This window comes from Aptenodytes forsteri, unplaced genomic scaffold (genome assembly GCF_000699145.1).
Source record: "Aptenodytes forsteri isolate BGI_AS27 unplaced genomic scaffold, ASM69914v1 Scaffold199, whole genome shotgun sequence".
NCBI lineage: Eukaryota > Metazoa > Chordata > Aves > Sphenisciformes > Spheniscidae > Aptenodytes > Aptenodytes forsteri.
In genome coordinates this window covers 644,322-657,942 of record NW_008795921.1, presented here as the reverse complement: position 1 = coordinate 657,942, position 13,621 = coordinate 644,322, and the positions used below count along the sequence as shown (strand labels likewise).

Below are 13,621 nucleotides of genomic sequence, written 5' to 3'. Positions count from 1 at the left end.
TCGCTGCCTGTGGGCATCCCACCCGAGGGCGGGAGGGTGAAAATGGAGGTACAGGAGAGCGCTTTGGTGCAGCGGGCAGGACAGGTTGTGTGGAAACAGAAATGGGCGTCCCGAGCCGAGCCGGGGCCGGGGCCGGGGCCGGGAGCCTGCGTACTGCTCCAGCGGCCCCTGGCTTGGTGCTGCCGTCGGGCTGGGTGTAACGTGCTTCTGCGTGGACGCCTCTCGACTCCAGCCCCACGGGGGTGGTAGAAGACAATGAAACAGGCCCTGAGGGCTGTCCGTGGTGCGTGGTTTTTCTTGCCCGATGCACCACAGGAGTGCACAGGTATGAGGGAGGGAACGTTTCATTTTGACATTTGTTACCCGGTCTGATGTTACCTGGTTTCTCCTCAGGATTTTCTTGTGTGCCAACCCTTCAGGCCTCTTCCCCTTTCAGCTGCCTAGTTGGCCTTGCTGTCCATGCAAACTGACAGCATCTCCGTTTGTGTCAACCTTCCTGAGTTTCCTTAGCAAGTTTGCTACGAGTGCTCTCCCAGCTGTTTTAAAACTCCCATGACTCTTTGCTTGTATTTTTCATACTGTTGCCTGTGGAAATAAGCCTTTTGCTTCTCTGTGAGGCCTGTGTTTCTGCCGTCCCCCAGACTTTTAGAACAAGGTAATTAATTTCCATCAAAGATGATTACCGTCCTCAGTATTGTGGTAATTAGTGGCTGGATACTGGCACACACAGCAAAGGAAAGGTGGGACAGGTTTATCTCCTGCATGGTCATTGTGGAAGTAGCAGCCTGGCCACTCGTCACAGGCAGCTCCAGGCCAGCCACAGCACGTGAGAGTTCTTGTCCGGTAGCAGCATTGGTAGACAAAGAGCGAGCTACGGTTGCTGCAGAGGTAAAGGTGATTGGAGGTGTGGGTCTATAGGAAAGCAGGAAGGCTTTGTCAGTTCTGCTCGCAAGAGTTCAGCTCCCCCTCCCCTCCATTTCTATGGGGAAATAGAAAGTTAATGAAAGATCAGAAAGTGTTTGCAGGAGATTCTTTCTTCTGAAAAACTGTGACATTAAACAAAGATGCTTTAAGTCGTATTCAACTTTTCTGTTCTTATAACTCACTATAAGTCCAGGAATGTTTGCTTTTCAAATTTAACTTCCTCCTTTTTTTTGCAGTTAAAGCCATGGCACTGAAACAGGTTTCCAGCAACAAATGCTTTGAGGGTTTCCAGAAAGTGTTTGAACATGACAGGTAAACACTACAAAATCAACCTAGATGTTTAGCATGGAGCAGTGAATCCATGCTATCATTGCTGTCAGTGTTTTCAGTCTGTAGGAAAATAGTGTGTTCTCAGTAATACCCGTATTTCAGTAAGGAGTGCTGTCTGCTGCTGCTTTGCCTGTGTTCTTGTATTTCTGTGTTAATGTTTAACATGTCTAGTATACTTAGTGCTGCAGATCTGAGATGGGAAGCCAGTATTTTTACCTTTGAAAATGAAGCTCCATTACTTTGAGTTGTCCTTTTTGCGGCACAGAGAACCGCTGTGTGTGCAAAGTCCCATTCACTCTCCTGGATATTTCACTTCTATGCACTCTTAAAAAATGCTGTGAGCAGACAGACGCAGTAGATAGATTCTTGTTTGATGAAGGTGAACAGAAAAACATTCATTTTTTTCCATCTCATCCAAAGAAAAAAAATCATTAGTTATGCTTAGATAAGCTTTTCTTGGCAATTTTAGGCTTTGGCAATTGGGCAATCGATTAGTCTGTAGACTTAGCAGATTGAAAACCTCTCTTGCTGGGGCATGCTGTCCCGTGTATGTTCTGCAAGTCATGTGGATGTGTTCTTCAGTAAAAATTACTTTCCAATGTAATAGACAAAGCTCAAGTTAAATATTGCTGGGGTTCAAAATTCAATTTTCAAACTGTTCCCGATTAGCAGCACTGCAAAAATATGGCTTATTTGTAAGTCTCTGCTTTAAGTATATTCAGAACAAGGTAGGAAGGTTAGCTGTTGTCAATTCAAGAGGCTAAGGCTGAGTTTTAAAATTGCTTTTCACTTTATTTAACTTAGTTGTTATAATTCACTGACCAAATCTCTCTTTGAACAAAATGCATTGATTCAACTTTCTTTTTTTAATGTTAGTGACCTTGTTAATTAAGTAGTTGTGATAACAAGGAGCATTTTATTAATACAGTGCAGAGCTAAAATGCAAAATGAAATTTGGAATCTACTTGCCTCCGAAAGCAGAAACTGGAAAGTGTCCTGTGCTGTATTGGCTCTCGGGTAAGTAATATGAATTTTAGTAACTTAAAAAAAGATAATCTTAAGCATGTTTAAGCTACTGCGCTACAGTTACTGAACACCTGATGTAAAGGTACTACAGTGGCAGCTCTTGCATTCTACAAAAGATTGTCTTCTGGAACATGCATTTACTTTGAGTGTATTGTGATAAAGTTGGATGCAGCTGGCCTCAGGGAGTAGCCTGCCAGATTGTGTTCTAAAATGCTCAGTGTTGAAAGTGTTCTACCCTTTTGTTCTAAAATGTACATACTTTTTGTTCTAAAACATACATATTTAAAAGTTCTCCTGAAAGGCCTTCCCATTGAGACACCTCCTGCTTCCCTTTGTCTGTGACAGACTGCTTCAGCTAACAGGGGCAAAATCTAGCCCATGGGAGCCAGCAAAGTTGTCCTCTGGACGCCACCTTATTCTGAGTGCTATTTAGCAGGGAGCAACTGGTGAACTTGGGAAGGGAGGTGCTGTTAGCTGCTTTGGCGCAACCACATCTAGAGTGAGGTAACCCCGTGGGATCAGAAAGGGCCAGGGGCTGAAGAGGGTTGTGTGGCAGGAGTGAAGTTGTCTCATCCACAGCATCGTTTCTTCATCTCTCCAGTTCCTGCGGTGTCCTATCCAGCTGCTGTCTTGCTGGATGTAAGGCAAGCTGGGATGAGAATGTATGGACAAACATGTGCTCCCAGTTATCCTGGCTTTGTTCCTCCGCCCTATTCCTGTCATCTCCCACAGAGCTGGGTCTTGCACCAAAAGTGCATAAATAATGTTAAGGCATTGCTTTCAAAATGGTCAGATTTATGTTGGTGATGGCTCCAGGATTAATTAATTACATCTTTTTTTTTCTTTTCTATTATTCAAAATGAAAAGCAGAAGCTCTGTCTGTTCTGTAATTTTAGGAGTTGCTTTATTGAGGCTTGTGTTTAGAAAGTTGGAGAATTGACTGGTAGCGTGGAGACTATATTCCTTGTATGTACTCATTTCACAAAATAGTTAGTAGGTCTGATTTGTAGAATGACAGTGGACTGGGTAAAAATGTTTACCCTTGAAGTTGGAAGCATCAAAATTGTCTGAAGAGCTCCGAGTCATGCAGCGCATTTATTTTTTGAACCTAAACCATGCTGTCTTGGCTAGTATATCAGTCAAATTAGGTTATTTGCAACTTGTCCTCAGAGAAAACTAGAATCATTAGCCCCTCTCAAATGGCACAGTGAAGAAAAATTGAAATATTGGTGCGCAGTATTATTTATTTGTAATTGGACTTCAGTTGGGCCTGCTGCAGTACAAAAGACACGGATTGCTGTAGGTTTTGGAGCCAGAGTGCTTACGGGCCTTTATCCTGTCTAAAGGATGTAGGATTTGTCAGATCACATGTATAATTCTGTGATGCAAACAGCTGAAATGGCGGTAGAGAGAAAAATACAGTTGCAGGGTTAGATGTCAGAAGTTAACAATGTTAACCTTAGCAACAGTGTCTGTAGTCAATGGATTTAAATACATGTACTTGAGGGCCAGAGTGCTTACGGGCCTTTATCCTGTCTAAAGGATGTAGGATTTGTCAGATCACATGTATAATTCTGTGATGCAAACAGCTGAAATGGCGGTAGAAAGAAAAATACAGTTGCAGGGTTAGATGTCAGAAGTTAACAATGTTAACCGTAGCAACAGTGTCTGTAGTCAATAGATTTAAATACACAGTACTTGAGGAAACTGTGTATGCCACATGAGTAGGCACTCAAGGGGGTACAGAGTACGCATTGACCTGTTTTTGATCAAATGTTAGTGTGACTAGATGTGAAAGTGCAACTGTGTCTGTTTCTGTGGATTATTAAGTGTTGTTGAACCTAGTGAAAAGACTTTTCCATGTTTATGGAGATAGGAATCCCTCTTGTTTTTCAAAATGTTTTCAGTCAAAAAGGTTTTTGAAACTGGTATGCTGTGAGCAATGTGTAACCAATGATATTTTTATTTCTCTAGGGTTAACTTGCACAGAACAGAACTTTATAACGAAAGCTGGTTTTCATCAAGCTGCAGCCGAGCTTGGCCTTATTGTAGTCGCGCCAGACACAAGCCCACGTAAGTTTTAAGAAGAGACATGGTAACGGTTGTTACACTGAAGTACAGACTTTATCCTCAAAGAATGGAGCACTGCAATTTGCTACAAAGGATGGTGCCCACCTGAGTCAGAATATGACCTCACCTCTGTATCTTGCATTGTTTGCAAGATTATATTGTCTATATTATTAATAACATGGTAGTGACAGTTTGACTTTTGAAACTCTTTTATTGTCATGGCACTAAAACTAGAACAAAGGGGCCATTGAGTTCAGCACAAAGGAGGAGAGGGAAGGAAAGGAAAACAAGAGGCATGTGTTATCAGAGACTTGCCTGCACTTTGTGGCTTGCTGAGACTTTAAAAAATCTGCAGAACTGTGTTGTCACACAAAGATGTAATGTTTACTCTTTATTGTATTCTGTTTTCTAAAGCCGATTAAATACATGTCTCCAGAGGATTCCAATACTTAGAAAAGCAAACCAGAAACCCTTCCCCCCTGCAGCTGCAATAGACTACTGATGAATGGCTTTTTTAAATGATATGCTGTTATTTGTGTAAGGTTGAGCTTATGTGTGGTATGGGAAACCTGAAAATGGTGGATCTGCAGTTACTGGAAATTCAGTCTTTTGGGGATTCAGCGTAATATGTTTAGTATTTGTTGGATTCTGCTAAAGTCTCGTGAGTGCCATATACAAAGGTGACAGTCTTCTAGTATTTCCCAAGCTTTACTCGGTAAGATGTGAACACAGGTAATATGGGAATGAAGTGATGTTCTTTCCAGAAAATATTTTTCACATCTAGGTTTTGAAGTTGTGTCAGGTCAAAGAACAGAAATGCATGTTTCTAATGAAGAAGAGGGACAGAAGAGCAAAACTTGTGTATTAGCAACATTTCATTGTTGCTATTTGCTGCAGACTAGAGATGGGCAACTAGCCTTTGCGTTATTCACACTGGGACTTGACTTTGCGTAATTATACTGGGACTTGTTTTTAGTGTTGTCTGTGTAAGTTGTCTCTGTCAATGTATAACTGCATTTGCATAGTTCATTGCTTTGTCCATCTTCTTTTAAAACCCTCTTTGCAGCTTCTCTCTTGCCTTTTAGTCTAATAACTGATCAGGATTGCTCTGCTATTTATATGAATTTCAGTATGTGTTTCATATTATACTCTTACTTTAGCTCAGAGACCCCAAATGTTCTTAAATCTCTTTGAGCTGTCTGGAGAAACAGGTGAAGAGCAGTTCAAATGTAATCACAAATTAAGAGAGCTGAGCGTATGTAGTGAAAACACTTATATGTGCTTTTTAACTGTGTAGTTATGACTACATGAGAATTACCTTCCAGGAGCTAGGAGATCTATCTGGATGGGGAAAAAGACTGCATGAAAACGTGAAATACCTGTCATTACAGACCTTCTGTCAGGCCCTGATAGACTTCACTTTTCCTCCTTTAGGGGTTTACTTTTCCAGACAGGTGTGCTGAGCAGTATTTTGCAGGTTCCTTTTCAAGTTTCTTCTTTCAAGGCTTCCCTTAAGTTTCTTTTAGCAGAATCAGCGTTGCCTTCATTGCCTGGCAGGACTTTCTGAGTTCTTACCTATCTCCGAGGGACCGAAGATAGACGTTTTATATCCAACATGTTGTGTAAGCACCCCCAGTCCCTGTGACTGCTGGACTGCTAAGTTACAAAATCACTCAGTGTTCAAGGGCACGTCACTGGAGCAAACTCAACTTTGATCCTTGTAAAAATCTGATTTCACATTGTGACAGGGTGGCAGGTATCTCTGCAAAAACTGTCAGGGACTGTCAAATTACACATGGGTTTGCAGTCTAATCTGACGGTGGTGAAAGCCCATGTAATTTTGGATTGCAGAAACATTTTGGAGAAAGGGAGGTCATTATTTCCTGTCAGATATACCTTGAAATATTGCATTCTGTTCTGCAAACCAGGCTGGTAAATCACAGGCTAATCAAAGGGAGAGTAAGAGAGGACAGGATGGGATGTATTGACTTTCAAGGAGATATCTGCAAATTTAGTTTGAAAGTGTAGCCTTGGAAAAGAGGATACAACCCTGCAGTTACTCAAAGGAGAAATTACTTAAGTTTTATGAGGAGTTATAGGTGGAACAATGAAATGAATTGCAGAAAAGGTAGAGTTAAATGTTTAAAAAATGATGGGAACAGTAAGTGGTATTATGCTGTTGAATCTTAAAAAGAGGGGTGTAGCAGACATTATTTGAAGCACATAAATTGGACTGGACACACCACTTGGTAATACACGGTTCTGTCCTTCTGCGGGGAAAGAAAATTTTCTACAGTTTCTGTTTCTCACATAGTTTCTTGTACTTGATAGGATGAGGTCTAATAACTGAACTAAGCAGATAGCACCAATTAACAAGTGCCAACTTTTTAATAAGTCCCTGGGTAAACTGGACGAAGCTTTACAGAATTAGTTTAGCAGAGATCTGTATGTTATGTTTATTTATGGGACACTGAAACAAGTTAGAAGTTGGATACATCTGTAGGTAATACGTAAGTGGCATTTTGAAAACGTGGTTGAAATAACACTTGAAAACACTGTACTAATGAATGAAAATCTGAATTGTCTTATAGTTGGAGGGGTAGAGACATGATGGTTGAGAATTCAGTCTCTGATTTGTATGGCAGGTTCTCCAATTCTGAACATCTAGTAAAGGAAAGACAGTAACTATAGAAAGAATTTTCATGGTAGGTGGCTGCAATATTGAAGGAGAAGATGAAAGCTGGGATTTTGGCACCGGTGCTGGTTTTTATGTGGATGCCACTGAAGATCCTTGGAAAACAAACTACAGGATGTATTCCTACATCAAGGATGAGGTAACTTTGCTGCTGGGTTCTCCTGGTGGTGTTGGGTAAGAGAAAGAAGGGGTGTGGTTCAGTCATGCTCTTTGTTCCTAGCACCAAAGCTTGCTTAAGGTGATCTTGATAGCCTGTGGGTGGTTTGTTGTTTTCTTGCTTTCCTCCTTTATAAAAAGAATTTATTATTTCTTTTTTAATACTTGATTATTTCAGTGATTGGATTTACCCAGTTGTTAGGCCTTTCCTCACCAAACAGATACCGTTGTAGAACTGAGGAGGGAGAGAGCCGCAGCACAGAGATGATAACACCTGGCAGGGCTTGAGCAGGAACTCCTTGAGTCTGCTTTCCTGCCGGAGATGCCACAGGGTTGGCCTGCACTTCTAATCTTTATTCACTAGTTGTGCAATCTCTGCTCTTGTAAAATATCTGCTCTGCTGCTTCTGAAACAACCCACTGCATTTCACTGCCCCAGTACTTCAGTTGTATCGCTCGTTTAGACTGTTTTCACTGTCTGTCTTGGGAGGGTAGGGTTGTGGTTTTGTTTTTGTTTTTTTTTAACTGGGTGTAAAAGGAGATCCTTGAGATATATATTAGAAAGGTGAGTGATCAGTTTACTCTGCATGTGGTTTGTGTGGTCTGGATTAAAACTAAAGTTGATGGGAATATGAGGAGCAAATAATCTCCCAAGAACAATTTGCCATTCTGGTCACTTACAGGAGCACATACGTATTTATATATCTATTAAAATAAGACTATGTTTATTAGGAAATTCCCACATCTTGTGTTACAGGGTTATGATAGATTTCTGTAGAGATACTTTGAGTTATTTATTATCAGATTAATTGTTTCCTTTTGATTTTACAGTCCCATTCAAATTGCTTTCAGGCCATGATCACAAATGTCAGGCTAGAACCAAAGATGTGCCTTTGGTTTCAGTGGCTTCCTGGCATTAAAACGCATTAATTATTTGTGTGCTTTTTTTCCTAAACATACTCAAGTTGTTTTAACGTTTTTATTACACTGTTGTTCCTTTACAGCTGCCTAAACTAATAAATGCCAATTTTCCAACTGATCCTGAACGGATGTCTATTTTTGGGCATTCCATGGGAGGTCATGGAGCTCTTATTCTTGCTCTGAAGAATCCTGGAAAGTACAAAGTAAGATATAATACAGCTCATATGAGGTATACTAAGGCTTATACAGATTTCTATAAAAGTGAAGAAAGTAAACACAATACCAAGTTCTGTTATAGCATTAAATGTATAAATATTTTTAGTTGTAGCAGTTCATTGATACCTATTATTAGAATATGGGAAATTGCCAGAAATACCACTCTGGAATGTGAGTATCAGTGAAATTAAAAAAAATCTGCAAATTTTAAAAGTTAAGAAAAGTTCAGTTTCTTTTGGACGACACTACAGCTCTTCCAAACCAATTGTGATATTTAAATGTAAACAGGCTCCTTCTAGCTCTGGAGTTAATTCATGCTGCCAGTATTGTCTAGAAATCTGGTTGTGTGATTTGCTGTATCTTTTCAAATCTTGTCTTGCTCATTTTGGAGCTTTTATTACCTGCAAACCTTTTTGCCACCATTAAATGTGTGTTTGCTTAGAATTTACTACAGAGTCTATTAACTCCAACTGATAGCAAGTGTAACTGTAAGCACCTGAACTGCACATGGAATAGTATCTGGAGGACATTCCCCCCCCCCTTTTCCCCCCCCTGAGATTTGTGTGTCAGCTTTCCTAAAGATTGAGTTTTGGAGTATTCGAGGTATCTGAAGTTGAGTCCATTTGTATTCTACGTGAACCTAAATCAAACATGCTGGAACTGATTTGCCTTTCCTTTATACTCATGAGAGTTGAGAGAAATTTTGTTGTTCTCTTTGGAGATACGCTTATTTAAAATGCATTTCTGAGGGAGAATCAGACATTAGAGAGATGAGGGGCTCTGCCATTGTGGATCAGTCCTTTCATGGGCTGTCCTGGCCCTGCATTTTGCGGTCAGCTGCTGCAAAAACGGAACTGCATTTTTGAAAATAGCATAACAGTTGCTCAGTGTCATTAGCTTGGCATTATAAGAGAGCTGAATGTAAAATAAAGCTTTATTTTTATCTCTCCTTTTTATCTTTTGGAGCCAGTAGTTCAGAAATGTCCATTTTCACTGTTGGTACTTAGCTGTTAATTGTATTATCTAAAAGAATTAAACATTAAATAGAAAAAAACAAAATCCAGGAGAACTGGCAGTGGCTCAGATCGTTTGTTGCTATTCCTTGCAAGACATAAGAGTGGAAACACTGATGTCCCAGGGCCAAATCCAAAAGAATGTAAGAATAGGGCTTGGACTTCTGATACCAGTACCTGGAGTTGTGATCTGAAATGTGCTTTTCTTGACCCCTGATGCTGGAGAGGTACCTAAATTCATAAGACACTGTTGCATGCTTAGACGGGCTGAGCAGCCCCATGCCTCAGGCTTTTGTTACACTCTGCCAAAATCCAGCTGGAGGTGAAATGGTCCCACACTCTGTCCATGCTGACCCAACAGGAGACTTGAGATCCTTCTCTGCTGCTTAAGGGAATTCAAGCCAACATCTCCCAACAAGGAAGGGAACAGGGCATCTAGCCCTGCCTTTTGTAGCTTGGCTGATGTGCAAAAAGGAAAGCAAAACTGTGGGGCTAGAAAGAACAAATAAGAGGGAAGTAGGATAATGGTTAGGCTGCCTAGCTCGGAGGGTTGAGGGAGTCCTGGGTTCTGGCAGTAACTTCAAAACAATTTTTGAAAAGGCTTTTCATTTGCTTGTTAGTTAGCCGAAATCACTTTTCTTAATTCATTCTTTTTTTTTCATGTTTTCTTTCTGAACAGTCTGTATCAGCATTTGCTCCTATCTGCAACCCAATTCAGTGTCAGTGGGGGAAGAAGGCCCTCGGTGGCTATCTGGGATCAGATGTAAGCAAATGGGAGGTATGTGTTGCAACCGCAGTCCTTTAATAAGACATGAATGAGTGATCTGTAAATATATTGCAGCAGGAGTCTGGAACAAAACTCTGGGGTGCCCCTGAGCTGGTACTGCTGGTTTACTACACCCCTAAGCATGGATAAGCATTGTATGTTTCTGGTGGGTATGACTTGCTGTTGCCTGACGGCGCTTATAACAAATGTAATGAGATAGAAGGCTCTCACCAAATTGACTAAATTCCTCTCTGTTTTATGAAGATCTTAAAATCTGGGCTAAGAAGAATTATGAGCAGTCTGAGACTTTCTCTAACGCATGAAAGCAGTGAGCCGTTTAAAAGAGAGTTAGGCTATGGCCTGTCTCTCAAAAACTCAGTTCTCAATATATGAAACAGCTGTTTTTTGTAGTAGCCTGAAAAGAGAGACTGCTACAAACTGTTCAGAGACTGATGAGCCTCGTGGCATCTGCAGGGGCGGCCTGTTGGAGGCAGCTAGAAGAGGAGCCCATTGGATACTTGGAAATTGGTATCCCGTAGAACAGGATTAAACCAGGCAAAGTTAGGTTTTAGCTCCAGGGCCCTAATTTTGAAATATAAGTAGTCGTATATGAATGGCTAAGATACAAAAATGTTTGTGTGCATGTTGCTGCATTATTTGGGCAACCCTTCAGTATTTTTAATCTCAGCATAAACATTGCACTGTATTTCTAGAATTAAGTTAGAAGGGATCATCATGACCAGGTACTCTGATTTCCTTGTAAATAAACACAAGCTGCAGTTAAATCCTTTGTAAATTGGATTAAAGTATCCCTTAGGAAGACATCCAGGTCTGATTAAAACATTACAGGAATGGAGAGCACTAGCTGCTTTCACAATTGTTAATAGAGTAGTTTGTATATTTAGAAATCACCAGTTAAACTTGCTTACACTTAACATAATGAATCTCTTTTGCAAAAAAAAAAAAAAACGTTTTCTGGCCCCTTAACTTGCTTTGGAGCTCTTCTACAGTCCAGTAGATCAACAGCAGGCATCAGGAGTAGACTTAGAGCTGCCTTTGGCACAGATATACAACTTCTGATCTCTCTATTTCTGCTTAAAATTGCCATGTAAATATGTGCAAGGATCGTTTTATACCGTGGCCACAGTGCTTGGCTGAGTCCAAGCTCCCATTTCCATTGCAGTGTCATTTCTGGATCTGGTGGCATCCTGGAAGCATGGCTCTGATGCCTCAGTGTAGGACTTTGCATTTTGCTGTCTGTTGGTGATCTGTCTTCTCCACTGCCTTAAACACTTCTCTATCTTTTTAAGGGATTTTTTTGTTTGACCATGTACCAAGCACAGGACCCCACAGGAGACATGTTCCCCATTCACAATTACATTTTGATACATGTATGTTAATAGTCTTTAATTTACGCAGTGTGTGCCATTTTTGTTTCTCAGTTGTACAAAGTTTTGGCCAAATTATCATGGTAACCTTCAGGTTAAATGCCTTCCATGAGCATAGTTGTGTTACACCGGTGTTCTGACCTTTAGCTGCCAAAATAGTTACATCAGGATACCAAGTTATTTTGGCAGGATCTAGTTTCTGTACAAGCCTGTGAATCGGTACTAGATTATATTGCTGTTCTTCAATTCTGTATGAATTTAGCCCTGGGCTGGATGTTCTGTTCGGTCAAACTGCCAACTTGGCAATTACTTAGATCATACTATTTGCCCTTTTTAAAACATGGGTATTACTTTTCAGTTGTCTAGAGTTTCCCCATTTTTTTGCTCTTCCAAAGTGTAATTTGGTGTCCTGATCAGTATCACCCAGTACTCTATATATGCCATGCTTTTCTTGCGGTCAGCAAATTTGACCCAGTGTAACGTATGTAACTGAATGTTGTTTCTCTTTTATTTCTGCAGGCGTATGATGCTACACAACTTGTGAAGTCCTATCCAGACTCTCACCTGGACATCTTGATTGATCAAGGCAAAGATGACCAGTTCCTATCAGCGGGCCAGTTATTGCCTGATAACTTCATTGCTGCCTGCACAGAGCGGAAAATCCCAGTAGTCTTTAGACTGCAGCAGGCAAGTTGCTTCTGCAATCCTTGATTGTTGGGTTGTTGCTTTGTGATTTTTGGGTCTGTGCGGCAGGTGGTGAAGAGAGTGTCTCTTAATGGGGCATGGTCCCACCTACCTGTGAGTCTGTCCCTGGCCAAGTGAGGAAGAGGGTGAGAAGTGATATTTTCCTTCACACCAGCCATCGAGGAGTGCAATATCCATCAGATTCAGCTGCATTTCACCACTAGGTGGGGTCATGATTTTAGTTTCAACAAGCCGCTCTGTTGATGGTAACTCAAGCTGCCAGTGGTCGGCTGAAGAAGCAGCATTAACGATTTTTAAGCAGTATCAGGGTCACTGTACAAGCAGTGACAGATGTACTTTTGCCGGATTCCTTATCTGTACTGTGGGTATTGTGTTCAGCATAAAACTTTGTGATTTAGTTTGCATGTGTTTGTGTAAATCAGGAAAGGTGTGGAATTGCTTGAAATCTTAGATTCATTTAAACACCCAGGTGGAAGGATTGCTCTTTCCTGTAAGTGCAGTGACCCGGAACAGCACTGTCCTGAGAGCATTGGTGTCTTTGTAAGCAACTGGCAACTTCAAGCCAGACCCAGCGAGGGGCCCAGCTGTGGAGAATGAGGGATTGTCCTCTCTGATTTAGCATAAGCCCTGCACCAAAAGATATAGTTAGTGCTGTCAAAGTGGAGTAGTTCAGAGGTTTACGTGTCATTTTAGCACAACTAGCGCTGGAGCAATAGTTCAGACAGGGGCTGTGTTCTCCTTATATCCTATGTTTTACCAGTAGGACAGTGCCAGTGAGGGGAACTGTTGTCTCAGATTGCATCCTGCTCTGCAGCTGACACTTGCTGTTATCCATCTCTAATTTACGTGCCCAGATTAGGGCAGGTTAAGGTACCTTCTGTCTGTTTAGCTTCCTAGTGTTCATATATACTTAACCGGTTAGTTAGGTATCCTTTACAGTTTATATATATACTACAGGTACTTTTGATTTCGTAAAACAGATCAAACCAGAAGAGTCATTAACTTTCCTAGAAGAGAGCTTAGCGTGATTGCTTTATCATGAACTATATGTACTGGCTGATTTCTTTGTTGTTCTTTTCTAGGGTTACGATCACAGCTATTTTTTCATTGCTACATTTATTAACGACCACATCAGGCACCATGCAAAATACCTCAATGCTTGAACCATTTGGATGTGAGCGTCGTCTGTCCAATATGAATCGAGGGATGGAGGTGAACTAAACAAAAATCATTTGCTCAAGTAGTGTCTGTAAAATGGAGCTCTTCTGATTGTACTGCTAAGAAAAATAAAAGTCCCACTTAATTTGATGTGTGTGCTTTAGAGTAAGTATTTTGAATGTTCTTGCATGCTTTGAAAACTCTCTCGACACCGTGAAGGTGCATGCTGCATTGTAGGTCAAAATGGAAATTAG

General features: G+C 40.9%; 1 protein-coding gene across 1 annotated transcript; it reads left to right on the top strand.

The window, feature by feature from the left end:
- Positions 1 to 1,155: 1,155 nt before the first annotated feature.
- On the top strand, positions 1,156 to 13,517 carry ESD (esterase D). Its single transcript, XM_009284901.1, has 8 exons — positions 1,156 to 1,236; positions 2,183 to 2,271; positions 4,255 to 4,353; positions 7,060 to 7,184; positions 8,205 to 8,324; positions 10,030 to 10,128; positions 12,024 to 12,191; positions 13,292 to 13,517. Exons 1-8 carry the CDS (start codon positions 1,169 to 1,171, stop codon positions 13,370 to 13,372), a joined length of 849 nt encoding a protein of 282 aa, XP_009283176.1. The 5' UTR covers positions 1,156 to 1,168; the 3' UTR covers positions 13,373 to 13,517.
- Positions 13,518 to 13,621: the final 104 nt, after the last annotated feature.

Coding starts and splice junctions, on each gene's coding strand:
- ESD (XM_009284901.1), top strand. CDS start 1,169: ATGGCACTGAAACAGGTTTCCAGCAACAAATGCTTTGAGGGTTTCCAG. Junction 10,129..12,023: donor CAGATGTAAGCAAATGGGAG/GTATGTGTTGCA, acceptor TTATTTCTGCAG/GCGTATGATGCTACACAACT. Junction 12,192..13,291: donor TAGTCTTTAGACTGCAGCAG/GCAAGTTGCTTC, acceptor GTTCTTTTCTAG/GGTTACGATCACAGCTATTT.